At 31.0% G+C, this 16,873-nt stretch overlaps 1 protein-coding gene across 1 annotated transcript; it reads right to left on the bottom strand.

The window, feature by feature from the left end:
• Nucleotides 1-2,778: 2,778 nt before the first annotated feature.
• LOC124366084 (NECAP-like protein CG9132) lies at nt 2,779-16,605 on the bottom strand. Its single transcript, XM_046822315.1, has 4 exons — nt 16,194-16,605; nt 7,615-7,805; nt 6,309-6,500; nt 2,779-3,919 (listed from the first exon to the last, which is right to left on the bottom strand). The coding sequence occupies exons 1-4, from the start codon at nt 16,486-16,488 to the stop codon at nt 3,848-3,850; spliced, it is 750 nt and encodes a 249-aa protein (XP_046678271.1). The 5' UTR covers nt 16,489-16,605; the 3' UTR covers nt 2,779-3,847.
• Between the last annotated feature and the right edge of the window lie 268 nt (nt 16,606-16,873).

Here is a 16,873-nt window from a genome sequence, read left to right as displayed (position 1 = left end):
GTATAGAAAAGTGGATGCACCAATAGTGTATTGTACTAAGGGAAGACAATGTTGAAAAATTCATATTTTGTTGTAAAAACTTCCGTACTTCAGTTGTTCACTGAATTCGAATCACTTACAAGTATGTAGTAGCTAGCTCATACTTTCATTTTTATATTTATTGCATATTGGATCAGCTTTTGACAAACGTATTTGCTTTCGTGTCCACCATCTTCATATTGTTTTATTTAACTTTTTCCATTCTCATTTGCAGCACAATTGTGCCTCCTGCTGCTTGTAATTATAGGTCTGAAAATACAAATGTAAACTATGTTTACTTTTTATGCAAATGCATAAAAAAACAGATGTTTTGGGCTTGATAGCCCTAACTCCTTCTCTTTAATAAAGGCATTTTTTATTTCATTTTTTCATTTTCAAGTGTTTTCTTTACATTTTCTCTTGTTGTTTAGTAAATTAAGCAATCATTAAATTTTCAAATTGGTATAAATTTTTTGTACTTTTTTAATCTGTTATTAATTTTTCGATACTTAAATAGTTCAGATTCTAAATGTTCAAAATAATAAACCAATAATAATTTAATTAAAATTTAGTTTAACATACAAAATTTAACTTGCACTCTTTAAGGCCTATTGCGGTCCATAGTTTTCTAATGTGTGGCAGTAAGGAGTACAAAGCAGAATGGCAAGCAGCATGAAACACAACAGATGCTAAAAAATGAACAGGAAAAGTTGTGGTAGTGAAGACAATACACTGGAAACATTCACAGTCATCCAAAATATTAAACATGTTTTAATCATCCAAAATATAATTAAATACAAGCGCATCTGACAGCTGTGTTCCATGGGAGAGAGAAAGGATAAGACTGCATGTCCTTTTATGTGTTAAAAAAATCTATTTTTCAAACTTTTCCTTGCACTCAAAAGGTGGTGGACCCTGGTAGCAGAAAAAGCAGACTTGTTTTTAGTTGAAATGATTAATACTGAATACAATCAGTCATCTAGAAAATGATTTTCAATCAATTTGGTCAAAGGCCTGTCAGTTGAGTAATCAATTTTATTTGTATATGTGGGAATGTAAACACTGCATATAAAATACAAATTTTCCAGAGTTTATGTTAATACTAGGACTAGAAATTAGGCACTAGTTAACAATTAACTTGTTAAAAATAGAAATAGTAATTGATTGCTAAACCATTTATTGAATATTATTAAAGAATGTTCAATCACTTACAAGTATTTATATGCATGTTCAATTTCTTTATTTATCTAAATTCATGATATAACAAAACATTATGTCGAGACAATCTTGGTACAAAAATATAGCTCCTGTGAGTAAGTCTATTAATAACAATAATATTATTTTAATATTTTATTTGCTTTATGTGAATTAATAAAGCAATGTTTTGACTTAAAAAACCATAGAGGGATGAATGATTTTAAGTAGTAAGTTAATAATTAAAGTCTTTACAAGACTGTACAGATATACATAATGATATAACAGTAAGCATATATAATAATAGTTGTATGCTAATCCAAACACGTGTGCATCACTGTTCAAATACATACTAATCTATTTACACAATTCTCAACAGTTTATTATCGGTAAATTAGTAACAATAAGAACAGATCTATATAAAAACACTCTTTACATAGTACAACTATAACCAAAACTATAAACTAATAGTATTGAAATAAACTCTTCCAAAATTCGTTAACTAAATAAAATCCTCCAGACTTCTTGCACTGAGATAGAACCTCTATTAAATAGTTACCGAGTTGAAGTTGAAAGGCTTTTGTTTCCAATTAATTAAGTGTACAGTACAGGTTCATATGTCCAACCTAAACAAGCAGCCATGTTGTCTTATGAATACGCTGGATGATAGGGAAATAGGATTATAATTATACTTAAGGCATAATAAAAATTATATTTCATGATAAAAACCATGGTTTGCTTTTAAGTGGTATGTCTTTTTTAGTTTTAAGTGGGATATCACTGAGAAAACATGTTGATTCAATTGTTTGTATGATTACAGAATGAAATATAAGGTATTCTAAAAAACTGCTAAACTTATCTCATTGTTTGGTAAAACCAATAAAACTCAAAGGCCAAATGGGACAGAACTGCATATACTGACCCATTTTATATTTGTTGGGTTTTACAATTGACCTTGGAAGTACCAAGAACACCACATTGACATTTGCCTACGGCAGTATAGTATTGCCTATACTAATCAATGAAAGAAACTTAATGCTTTTCTCAACGTGTTCAATAAGTTGGAATACAGTAGGACCCCTCATATCCGGCCACCACGGGACCGAGCCCCTGACCGGATAACGATTCGGCCGGATAAACCAACCTACAGTACACAACACTTGACGAAACAAAACAATTGTACTGTACTAACCGCACTGGAAATAATCAACGAACTGTTTACAGGTTAAACCTACTAGCTCAACTGAGGACAACACAGGAAAATGTAAACAAATAGATACACCAAAATAACGCAGGAGTCGTGGGAGACTAGTGCGTGCAACTGCGCGTCCGCAAGCCGTGGTAAATAAATTTCGATATTGGCTTCCAGGAAGTGGCCGGATAAACCGAGGTGCGGTAAAACCGAGGCCGGATATGAGGGGTTCTACTGTACCGGATAAACAAAGGTTGGACAAATGCGTCTGTACTGTATTTCTTTATTTCAACTCAACGTGACTTACGACGTGCCTATGTTGTTATTGAGGTTCAGTAATATTTCATAACTAGCTCACACCGATAATGGTAGTAATGAGGATGAAAGCACCTCTTTGCCTTCACATTAATATAATGGAACAGAAACAAATTGGTTTTTTATTCTTAAAATTAACAAACTGAACGGCTGATTTCATGTATTTTCATCAGTCTAATCACAATCTAATTGGTTACAAAAGCATATTAAAAATCTACACTGATTATTTAAATTATAATATCGACTAAACTATAAATTAAAAATAATCAAGCTAAAAATTCATTAAATTTATAGACATAACTATAAATGTAAAAAAAGAACAAATAAACACATTCAGTAAATGTGGAGGAGTCATATTGGACCACTGATTCAGAGTAACATGATAAGGAAACATGATAACACTATCAGCCTGGGCCTAACTTAGATAAATCTGACAGTTCAAATAGCTTTCATTATGAATTGTGTGACATTTGTTTCAATCTGTGTAGAATTTTTATTCTCTATGAATGGACCTCAGTAATAAAAAAAAAAACACAAACTTTTGTTTGCTATATGATATGTATTTAACTTCAACCCCTGATATGGTCCAAAATGACAAATTTAAAATTAATGGAATATTTAACTGTGAAGTTTCAAGGATGAAATTAGCCAGCAACTCAATACAAATCTATTATGAAAATGCTGACTTTGATTATACCGTACAAAGCTTATCACGAATGTTTCAAATGAATTGCTTATCTTCCAATAAGTAACAAAATGATGTAGAACCAAAATGTTCATTCTAATTACAACAATAAAATAAAGAAACACTTGTAACAACAAAGTAAAACGAATATATTTAAACACTTCAATTAAATAAACAACAGATTTTAAATCCTCTCCTGAATTAAATAATCAAAATCAACACCTTGAAACTCCATTACTTAAACATGATTAAATGAAAGCTAAATAATAAACTAATCAAAACAGCGTTTGAATACTAGTTTGCAACTACAACTTGGCTATAAATATACACAAATAAACATTTATATAGGCTACCGTAGTAAAGGAAATGTCCACTATGTGTTGGCGATAAACTCTGAAATCTCAATATATGGTACAATAGTACATGAGAAGCCATCATGATATCTACAGGTTGGTAATTAACGATCTCAGAACTGTACCCAACTGGGATTGCTTGGTGTTACCGGGGCTGCAGCACTAGAAACAAAATTACAAATTAAATTCAACCCACGAACAGACAATTTAAGTAGCAGACCATTTTTGTGTTTTGTACTAAAAGAAAATGTTCAAATAAATATTTATATAAACCTACATATGTTTAGAATATGTAATTAATTATTGTAAAGCAACGATTTACTTAGTTACGTATGTTTTGAGAATAGTTTTAAAGTAATGGGAGTGCACTCAACAAAAATGCTGACAATTATAAACTATAAGATCTAAGTGTAAAAAACTATGTAATTTTAGAAAATGTATCATGTTTTACATGTTATATGTAAGTAAGATTTGATTTACTTCAAATCCACTAATATTACTAAGAATGTTAAATTTGTTACCATCGGTACAATTATTTTTAAAAACGTATGAAATAAAATATTTTAACATCAAATGAATTTGTTATAGCAATATTTAAAGTATATGTGCACTATAAAACAAAAACACTTATTACCTAACATAAACTAAAGTAGCCTATATTACATAGGTATCCAAAAAAATTAAATGCTTTCACAGATGTATTTTTTACTAAATAATGAATTTCCTAATAAAACCCTATCTATGAAGTGATAAAATAATGAAGTGATAATAATAAAGTCAATGGTAATAGGGAAATTCATATTTCTTCACATAATTGTCTTTAACCCATTGGCCTTGTATCACAAAACGGTTCCGTAACAGCTAGTCTGGGCTCAAAATTTATATCACGGAACCGTTCCGTGACAAGTACAGCGCCATCTAAACAATTTTTTTTTTAACTCCTTTTTCAACCAAATTTTTGTATAAATTAGACTAATATTGTTGTAACACATAAGTAAAACTGCAATACTACCATTAATTGAAATTTAAATGAATAATAAGTTACTATAAGAATATTAGTGTACTACAAGAGAAAAAAATCAATATTCTTGGAATTTTCAGTATTTAGAAAAAACATTTATTCTGACAAACTATGCATATATATATATATATATATATATATATATATATATATATATATATATATATATATATATATATATATATATATACACATATTCTAGTATTGCTAGGTAGAGAAATACATTTCAAATAAAATAAAAGCAACAACGGGGTATTTTATTTTATATTATTTGAGTAAAAACATTTTTTTTTTTTTTTTAAATGTCAAAACTTTTTTAGTTTGTACAGCATTATTATTTTTAAATTATGATCAAATATATCACTATCTATTTATTATTAAAGCCCATTTCATGTTAATCGAAAAAGATATAAAATATAACCAAATAACTTGAAAAATAAATTTTTTATAAACATATAACAAAACTCTTACGTTTTTAGCATTTTTAATACGATAACTCCAGTTGAGCTGATAGTAAAAATATGTATAATCCAATGGGTTAAGGTTGAAAGAAAACATAAAAATGCTATCAAAACCAACACAAGACAAAGACATTTTGAGGATTAATTAAAATTTAAAATTGTTGACTTCAAAAACAACAAAGAACAATTCAAGAGATCATAAATTTTATAATCATAACCATTATGAATTAATTATGAATGGATCATAAGTTCCTGGTTCAACTCAGATCTTGTTTCAATGACACTATAAATTGAAGTTGAAGAGAATGAATTAATCTTATTCAATCACTGATTGAAAAGTGCTATTGTACTTATACAATTTTGTAGAATTGAATATGCAGAAACAGACATTAATGAAATGCTACGGTGGTGGTGTTAATTTTTTTTAGTAGGGATATGTTTTAATTTCACAGTAACAGTAAACAGTTACTTTGCTACAGTACAGTTGCTACACCAATACGTGAACTATCTCAAGTCAGAATTATATGAGTGATCGCTTGTGCTAATTTACTTATAGTTAGTTTAAAACAGTTTTTTCTTACAAAGCATGTATTTACAAAACCGCTTACTTTCTAATCGAATACAAGACATTTTACTCAAAGAGTAAGGTGATAATTTAGACAAATGATTGTTAGTGGACATGAGGTTAGTCAAGCAGTAACCTTTTCTACAAGGGCATTCCAAATTAATATAGTTCAAAGTCGATTATCAAGTTTAAACCTATGAAACTGTTTTATTTTTTTTTAAGATTTGACCATTTTTACAATGGCCATCTGTTTAGATTTTATTGTGTTCACATTAATATAAGGTCGTTTATATGGCCATACTGGTTTGAAATGTTTAGGGCCATAAAAATATTTTTGCTAAGCTGATCAGATGATATATTTTATTAACATAAGTTGATTCGTAAAAATAAAAAGTGTTGACATTGTTTATAATATACCTTGAAAAGTCACTGAAGAAGGGATTAATTAATTAATCAAGCTTCAATCATCATGCAATAAACTTTAAGGATTTTAAAACAACTTACGCAGAACTGCCTGCGCTCCGCAAATTCCCCCCAGGATTCGGGCTTAGCAGTTGCCGGCTGGTGGGAGGGGGACGAGTTGACCGAGGGTGCTGGAGGAGGAGCAATCTTCACTCCTCCTGGGGGAGGTGGTAGAATACCTCCCGATGTCGGTCTGGTTTTCGGTTTACTCGACACTTCACTGCCATCTTTCTTCTGCAAGCATAATAGAACAAATTATTAAGGCACACAAATAAAACAATTCAGATTTTTAAAACGCGTTACATTTTTGTTATTGTAGTTTTAAATTTTGGCACATTGCAATAAAACATCATACTAGGAATATGGAATATAAAACTAAACATTTATTAATTTCCATGGACCAAACTATTCTTGTATTTAAAAACTGGTGCTATTCATGTCTCAAATTGACATTAGATTCTCATCTCAATGAATTTTCTACTAAAACTACTGTGTGATTGATATGATGCATAAGTACCATTTTTATCGTGCATACAGTGTCAGAATTGGCAGAGCTTTGGTTATATTCATATTGATAAAATGCTTCAATGTGTTTATGGGCTTGAGCTCTAAATAAAAATAAATTTAGAATGATAGTGCGAGAAGTAATGTCTGATTTTGGAGACATTGGAAGAATTTTGCATTGTTTCCTACATGATAATGGCGGGCTACAAGGGCAGCTAATGACCGACACTGCTCTCCAGTTCTCGCAAACAAATGCTCTTGTGCCCGTTGAGATAAGCAATGGACATAAAACTTAGTATAAACACAGCTAGTCCAGTCGAAGGTTGGATGTGACTCCGATATCAAAACATAACATCACTTTCTTTGTTTTTGTATGTAATCTGACGTCCTATCAGAACATGTGTGAGGAGCAATTGTTCATACACCCACTGAGACCTCGGCCACGATACGTGTGGCAAGCATTTGGCGGTGAGTGTTAGAGCGGCAGCTTAAAGTTAATGTTTGTATTTCACACACGGAGAACACTTGACAGGTAAGAGCAGCATGGCGGTAATACACAATGCCGCTGATCCACCGCCTATTCCAAACATTAAATTTTTCCAGCCATCTCTTATCAAACCATCAGACAAATGATAATACTCACTGAACCGAAATCCGAGTTATTTTTAAGGCAATTTTTGTGACAGATTTTAATATCTGTGAACTACGAATAACAGGTAGTTTTACTTTTAAGTACTCAAAAACCTAACTGAACTCATGAAAATTACATTCGTGAAAGTACATTGTTATGACATAAATGAATGTTGGATCTGATACGCATTAATTAGATGTTCTGAATTCTTACAGTGATTTTCATGTTGATCTTTATTGTCTCTCCTTCCTTGAAACGCAAATCCAGCTCTGGTTTTGGATCCTCCTTTTCCTTCTCAATTTCTTCAGACTTTTTGACCCACTTGAAGTGGTCTTGCAGGGCAACATTCAGATCAAAGCTGTCTGATCTGTCCGAAAAACCAACACCAATGAAAGCAGTTCGCCCTGAAAAGAAATCCACTTTCAGAAACACAAATTTGGAAATTAAATATTAGTTTTAATAAACTAGTAGTCAATAATAAAAACTCTTTGGTTTCGAAAGGCCTCATCCAAAAAAGCAAATAATATTGGAAAAGAGTTGTTTTCTGACTACTAGTTTTAAATTATTTCCACTTCAAGAGTCTTCAACAATTTTTATATTGGAAATTGAATAATTACTTCCATAATATGACACATACTCTGTCCCTTTCCCTTCTTTGTGAGGCATTGTATTTCACTACTTTCATACTTAATTAACACCGATAACTCTGGTAAGACTAGATTTGGACTCCTGTGGTTTCAGTTGAAATTTTCCTCAAAGTAAAATATTTTACAAAAGATAATTTTCATGCAAATGTGGGTTATACAAATTTTAATAATTTGATGGGATGGAGATTTTTAATAAACATTTATAAAGCGTTGAAAACATTGTTTTAAAGAATAAATTCATTTGATTTTGAAGTAAAAAGATCACAATTAAAAGACACTGTAAAAAGACAAGTCTCATAGTTAAAAATGTTTCAAAATGAACTTTTTTCTAACCACATATTTTTGAACTAAATAATTTAATTAATTAACCTGTTTGCTGAATTTAATCAAAATTACACTACACATATATCCATAATAACAATTTGCATTTAAACCAAAATTAAATATTAAAAAATCTTTTGAATTAAATTTTGAGAGAGATGTCAAGTACATATCTTAAACCTAAGTTAGAGGTTTAAAATTGGAAAAATATATCGTTAGAAAGGCTTTTACTAAGTAAACACACAAAAATCCATAAGTATTAAAATAAAAAAAAAAGACATTTGGGGATTTACTACTATCTACATCTGCATTACAATTGTATTACAATTACATTAATTAAGAATTTTATGAATGTCTTTGACTCACTTTTCCCAAAATGAAAAGTTCTACTGAAAACCAAAATTAGATTTGTTAAACAGTCGCAATAATTTATTTTGCACTACATTCAAAGGCAACAACATTGTTACCTTTAAATGTATGAAATGGTTAAATGAAATTCAACCATCACACCCAGCTTGAATTCAGGTTGACAATGCTTCATCATCACCCTAGACTCTTTTGTGAATAAGCCTTCATATTCTATAACGACCAATAAGTGAGAAATTTGCTGGTGAAAAACCTCAAATATCTAAGAGGAAACACCTGTACGAAACTTCGACATTTTATAATTAATATAAAGCAGTATACTTATTATCATGTATTTGAAAGACAAAATTACAACATAACGAATAAAATAAAAATAGTCATTAAATAATAATAATATACTACTTTAAAACACAATCAACTGGATACAGTTACATCATTTATTTATATTATGCCATAAATGAATTTATCAAATCGAATAGAAAAATAGTTTAATAAACATCATTTTATAAACTTAATAATAAAACAACATATATAAAAATTAATCTACTAAGAAAACATAAAAATCACAACTAACAAATATTACAAAATGTACTAGCCTATGAATATATAGATCAAGTTTTAAAGTCTGTAAGTAAAATGCGGTAATGTTTACAAATGAACAAACATGTAAATTAACTTTAGCATACTAACTGAAATGATTAGAAATAATTTCTTTAACCAACAAATATCAACCAAACAAAAATTTTTCGTCTTGGCATAATGCCAGTTTAAATTGTTTTCATGTGTTTCAAACATGCATCATGAATGAGATGGGCGTTTGTTTGTGAAATGAAAATAAACTGTGGGGTAACATAAAGCCTTCTAAGCTTATACAATGTCTAGCATGTGTCTACCTAGCAGTACAACTTTTAATTATCTCAGAAATACACACTTAAAAGATATGCTACTTAATATAGTAATTGCTCATCTAACTGTGAATTTGTCTCAATGTCTTTTTGTACACATAAAATTTGAAAAACCCATTAGAGTGTAATAGTTAACATATGGTTAATATTTATATATTATGCTAACACTTACATTGTACATAACATTGTTGTTGTTTTTGCTGTTAATAATTTACAGTTTGTTGTTAAATTTAGACTTCTTTGTGAAATTGTGTTGAGTGTAAAAATAAATAAAGAGAGGAAAACAATCATCTGTTCCATAAACTTTACATAACTTCTTTGTTTAACCCTAGTCATCAACATGTCTACTCGGACGTTTATTAAGTGCAATAGGTGCAAATCACGTCGATAAACCTTTGCTGCTAAAATTCACTTAGCCGGTGCTTTTATTCTTTTTTGTAGCAGCTGATTTAATAAACTTTATTTTTTTGTTTCACACTAGCACAGTCTGATTGAACATTTTGCTTACAAAACAAATGGTATACAATACTTTCTATAGTATATAAAACATGATTAAAATTTTGTTATTATTCATTTTACAAGGAGAGCCTGCAAAACTCCACAAAACAGGTTTGCATCCAAAAGAATAGGAAGCTTAAGGTGTATTACTCATATTGGATGATAATTAATTTATTACTTATAAGAGGATATTTAACTATATACATTCCGAGAACATGTATCTGTTCTCTTCTTAAAACGTTTAATCATGATTTAGATGAGAACTACCAAAGCCCCTTTGTTACAGTGCTATATAAGCTATTAGCCCTAAAAAACACAGAGTAAGTATGTATAATTTAAACTCGATTGTGATTAAAACTCAATAATTCTAAATTTATAAGTGCTGATATTTAGGCCAATTTTATGTTTAACCATCAACTGAAAGACATGAAAAACATAAATAAAAAACAGAGTTTATAACTAAATCTGGTATTTGTTTACAAGGGAGGTCTTTGTGGCTTCCTTTGTTTAATTTTCATATAAAAGTATATGATAATTAAAAGATAATCTGACCACTTTTTCTATTGTGTAAGTGTCTGTGCTGGATAGCAAACAAAATGTGCTCACTCATCCCAGTGGGTGAATGTATGGAGGGGGTAGTTTCACAAATGATTCTCTGATCATTATACTGGCACTGCCTACTTTATAATTCAATATATTGATTATGATATATTAAGTATGTTATATTTCAGTATTGTAATTATTAAGCAACTAATTATATAAAGTGAGTATTATAACATGAAACTAAAATGTGGAAACATTAGCTGTCTCATTATCTCTAATATCTACATGTCCAGGTACCCAGCAAAGAGAGAGATTATTGATTACCCTAGAGTTCCAATCTTTTAAACTCAGAATCAAATATAGCTTCTAGGCTAGCCGTAAAAGGCAGATACTCTTACAGGGTATTACAATTCAATTAAAATGACTCATGATAATCATTAGAGTCTTCATATTTCATACCATACCATACCATCAGTGTTGTACACATTAACCTGCTAAACTAATGCATCTTCAGTTTGATATTACAAGATGACAGTCAGACGTGAAATATATAACTGATTTTATCGTAAGTACTTCTGCTACAACACAACGTAAGCGAAGTTTGGAGAAAGTACAGTGTCAGAAGTGATAAATGTTTCATTGCACACTAACCGTAAAGAAGTAGGCTAGTAAAAAATTCAATTCCTAATTTGTTAAAGTAGAGTTTCTTGTGGTTGTGCTGTTATTTATAGCTTAAGATAAGCATTTAATCGAGCTTCGTGTTCCTCTTTTGATTTGCTTTGTAAGCATATTTTACTTTTATCGAAATGTAATAGCTTCTTTTCGTCTGTTTCATTTGCATGCTTCACTTAAAGCATTTGGTTCTCTTTCTCTAACTATCGCTTGTCTTGTGTTGTAGTTTCTTTTCTTGTAGTCACTTTCTTTTCTCATACCGTCCATTTGAATAGCTGAGGTTGTTTGTAATCGTACACATTATGGTATAAAAGACTGAAAACAATATAAAACTATGTTAACTTAATTTGGATCAACCAATATGACAAGAGAAAGAAACCATACCATATAACAGTAGTATTGTTTCCCAAGTATATTGATTTAATTTAACATCTCTCTTAAAAACCGTAAAAAACAAACATGTGTAATAAAATACCTTACAAGAATTCATGTTACGTACATTTCAAACAGAACAGTAAAATCAATAAACAATAATATAGGCAACGCAATGTTTACATCAAATCTAATTCACCCAACGTGGTATATTTAAAACAGATTAATAGTACAACTGCTATGTTGATGCAACATTTACTTTGAACATGTGACTAAAATTCAGACTATTCACCCCACTGCATTTCTTCAACTTATTGAGATTTCTTCAACTTTAGAGGCTAGTGGGATCGAGCTAGGTTAGGTTATTTTAATCATTCTAAGTATTAAAACAAAATAACATGTGACAGCATTTGAGTTTATTTGCAAAATTTCAGCTTGACCGTGTAATGAAAAGTGGTTAACAATGAAAAATGTAATTTAAACAATGTATTTTTGTGTTGTGACAATATACACATACAGAGTTTGCAAGCTAATAGCAGAATTTATTGTAACTCTGTATACGATTTTTACATGCATCAAAGTTGGATAATATATCGAATTGTTCCCCCTTGGAATCATAACAACCAAGTATAGTGCTGGAGAAGACTTTAATAAGCGGCCTACACTCGTTATTCAGTTATTTGTATTGAACAATTCGATATGTTATTAAAGTTCGATATGTTATTAAAGTTCGATATGTAAAAATTGTACACAATAAAGAGTTTTAATAAATTACAGTAACAAGAAGAATCTCGTACATATCAAGGATAGGGTACGATATGCGGACCCGGTTTTTTATATCGAAGTATGTAATCATTGATACCTAATATTCGCATCTCAAATCCTAGACTATCAATCCATATAAAAGTATCTATAGTCCTCAATAACAATCATATGTTTTAAATTAAAATATGAATTTTATTTACAGTGATCAAACAAATTATAACCAAAATTAGGAAAACCTAGGATGATCATATTTGCTCCCCTCACAGTTACACTTGTTTCTTTCCTACAAATTTCACATAATGGGTTTTCAATATGAGTCCAACATGTTGAAGCCAGGAAAAACATGTCATCATCTTTCAAAGCAATGTTGTGTAGTTTTCTAAAATTGACTACCATTTTTAATAATCAAATGTTATTTATGTAAAATTGAAATATTACCCTACGTGTATTACTTTAAAATGTTTACAGCTGTTGATATAGACTATTTAACCCTTTGCACTCGAGAGTAAAATTTTTGGTCACTACCAAAAACTTGGGCCTCTATTCAACAAGTACTGGCGAAAACCTCGGAGCCCTTTTTATCAATTTTGTAAAGGTTTTATTAAAAAGTTGTAACTTTTTTATTTTTGCAGACAGAGTTATAATTTTGGTTTTGTTTGATTTGTCATAAAATTCTATATTGTAAAAAAATATATATTTGTAATTACCTTATTTTTAATACCTCTTTTCACTTATAAAAAAAAATTTTTTTTGTAAAAACTTTTACAAAAATTAACATTTAGCTGTTGTAACTGAAAAAAATTGCATTGACATTATATAAACTATTATTATTTCTAGGTTCCTTACATAATTGTAAACATGCACATAAAATTTCATAAACTTACCTCTATAAACAAAAATGTTGTAGGCAGTTTTGTAATTTCCGACAATTTCCCCAAATAGTGAGTTATTTGTCAAATGTTTGAATATTTGGTACTTTGGGATTATACCGACCACACCAGTATGAAGAACACAAAAATATAAATTTATAGAAACAAACATGATAGAACGAAAAAACAACTCTGTAATTAGAAAATTACAAGCATTTCCAGGTATTGTTGTCGCTGTTATCTTATCTTTCTTGAGAATCCCGATTACGGCAGGCCGCGCGGCATCACATGATTTGCACGGTACATAATTGCCTTTCCATTACAATTCAATTTATATTTCTGATCAGCCCCTCTAGAATTTGATATTTTACTGATAGGTACTATCTTGAGGGATGTTTTTCTTTCGTTGACATCAGCGCGGGCTTCGACAGGAGGCACTCGCATTTTGGGTGGCGGAATGTGATCAAGAATAAAAACAAGTTTTGAGTGTTTTTTCAATAATGAGTTTAGTTTTAGTTTGGTAATGTTTGTTTTTGTTGAATTTTTGTGTTTGGTGAAATGTACAGTAGAGGTAAAACACGGAAGTACAACAAAGCGACGCGACTCTGCAATCACGTTAGGAGGGGTTTGCAATAGGACAATTCCTGTTTTATATTGACGAAATATTGTTTTACGCTAATTTAGTAATCAGTAGAAGCAAAATGTCAAATAACGATTCATGTCTGGGTGTGGTCGGTATAATCCCAAAGTACCGAATATTTACTTATTTATACCTTTTTATGCCCTTAATACCGGTACTTTGGGATTATACCGACCGCACCAGTATGAAGAACACAAAAATATAAATTTATAGAAACAAACATGAAAAAATAACTCTTTTATTACAAAATTACAAACTTACAACGATTATCAATGGGGTCAGATTCCGTTATATGCCACCAACGCTTAAACCTTTTTCAATGAACTTAGAACGTTATAAAACGATGTAGTTGAGTAACAGAACTAACATTCCATCAATCAACAAGCATTTCCCAGCATATTGTGATCGGTATTGTTGTCGCTGTTATCTTATCTTTCTCGAGAATCCCGATTACGGCAGGCCGCGCGGTATCACATGATTATTTAAGTTTTTTGCACGGTACATAAATGCCTTTCCATTACAATTCAATTTATGATCAGCCCCTCTAGAATTTGATATTTTACTGATCGGTACTATCTCGAGGGATGTTTTTCTTTCGTTGACATCAGCGTGCTGATAGCCGGAGGCACTCGCATTTTGGGTGGTGGAGTGTGATCAAGAATAAAAACAAGTTTTGTGTGTTTTTTCAATAAAGAGTTTAGTTTTTGTTTGGTGATGTTTGTTTTTGTTGAATTTTTGTGTTTGGAGAAATGTAGGGGTAAAACACGGGGAAGTACAACAAAGCGACGCACCAGCTGAACGGGCGGCGAGATTCTGCAATCACGTTATCTACTGACCACTCGACTTTGACCTCTGTCTGAGGATGGGGAGGGGTTTGCGATAAGACAATTCCTGTTTTATATTGACGAAATATTGTTCTACGCTAATCTAGTAATCAGTAGAAGCAAAATGTCAAATAACGATTCATATCTGGGTGTGGTCGGTATAATCCCAAAGTACTGTATACCTCCCTCACTTTCACTTTTGGTATCGTCAGATGATTTTGAATCTGATATGTTACTGACAAAAATATCACTCAGATCGTCAACATAACCTTATTGACTAAAATAACTTATCAGACTAAACATAACAATGAAGAGATCAGCTGTTGAAGTTGGGATCAAATCAGCTGACGAAAATGGTGAAGTTGACAAACCTCTACAACACAATGTAAAACTGCAAAATCACCGCTATAGAGTATAAAGGTTTACTACGTTTTTACATCCAACAACTATCCAGCTTGCGTATATCGCAAATTTACCGCATTTGGATAATTTATAAAGCCAGTATATAAAGGATTTACCAAACGTCCGACATTTTGGACGTCCGAGGTTTTGGCACAAACAGCAAACGTCCGAGGTTTTGGCCTAAACAGCAAACGTCCGAAATGTCGGACGTCCGAGGTTTTGGCCAAAACAACGATGTCCGATATCTCGGACGTCGGAGTGCAAAGGGTTAAGTTAATAATTCAAAATAATTAATCAGTATCGATTGATTATATCGATGGTTACGATTAAGTAATATCGTTTGCCAATTTCGATATAAAAAACCAGGTCCGCTTATTACCCTTCCAATACCCTACCCTTGAATTATTCTTTCCAATAAAAACATTGAACCTTTCGATAAAAACAACCAAATGAGTGTAGGCCGCTTATTAAAGTCTACCCTAGTGCTGCATTGAAAGTATTGTAACAAAGATCATGGAACTGCTAAGATGAACTACCTATTGAGGTAGATAACACTGACAAACATAGATAACAAAATACACAGCAGCAATACAATATTTCCAAAATTTTCAATATTAAAAAAATCTATATTTTTGATAAGTTAATTCACTTATAAAAACCATAGGCTATAGGCTGGTTTGTGAAGAATGAGTATAATCAGCTAAAATATTATAATAATGAACTGCAACTCTAGGGGGTAATTTTACTGACACTCAATGCCATTGACAGCTGATAGAATGATATCCAGTGTTTTATGACAATATCGGACTGGTTCAAATATTGAATGTGAATCCTAGAAGACTACCTAGTGAAATAGGGGAACCTAATTTACTGTAAGATGAAATTGTTGCTTGAGGTGAAAGGTGAAGCCCATAAGTTGTAAAAAATTGTCTTGTAAGCATGACACATACATTTTACATTTGACTTACCATTGTTGTCGTCCTGAATTCTCAGAACAAAGTATCTTGATGAATCTGAAACTGATTCCACGGCAACTCCAGGGTATTTATCAATGGGACATTTAGCAAATAATTCACCAGTGTTCTTATCCTCTAGTTTCAAAATGCAATCTTTTCCTGATGTTACCAAACGCATTCTACCTGTCCATTGTGGCTCAGTTAGATTCCAATCAGCAGCTCTGTAAGCTCGATTTGTAGCTCTGGGAGGGAGCTTGAAAACAAATACCTCTGATTTAACTAGAAGAACACTCTCATAACTTTCCATGATGAAGAAACTTTGATAACAACACAAACTAAAATTACACAGACAAAAGTTATGACATTTGCTTTTGACAGAGTTACACTACACAGCCAGCTGCCAGCTAACGAACGAAATGCCACTTGGATCGGAAGCATAGGAAATGCTGATAAACAGCTGTTTTGTTGACTGTGTGATTAAAAAACATTGTTCTTTGTATCCAGCATATGCTATATAAAATTTTTTCCCTACTATAATTGATAAAAAAGGTTACGATTTATTGAAAAATTCCGTTAAATAAAACCATTATAGTTTGTCTGGTTAAAATAGTAAAGAAAAACAACATTACTTACATACCAATGCTAGCACAGTTTTAAGTTATATATGCTTATGCGTTGATTATAAATATTCT

The sequence above is a fragment of the Homalodisca vitripennis genome, chromosome 7 (assembly GCF_021130785.1).
Source record: "Homalodisca vitripennis isolate AUS2020 chromosome 7, UT_GWSS_2.1, whole genome shotgun sequence".
NCBI lineage: Eukaryota > Metazoa > Arthropoda > Insecta > Hemiptera > Cicadellidae > Homalodisca > Homalodisca vitripennis.
The sequence above is the reverse complement of the archived record's forward strand: the minus strand, read 5'-3'. Positions and strand labels throughout refer to the sequence as shown.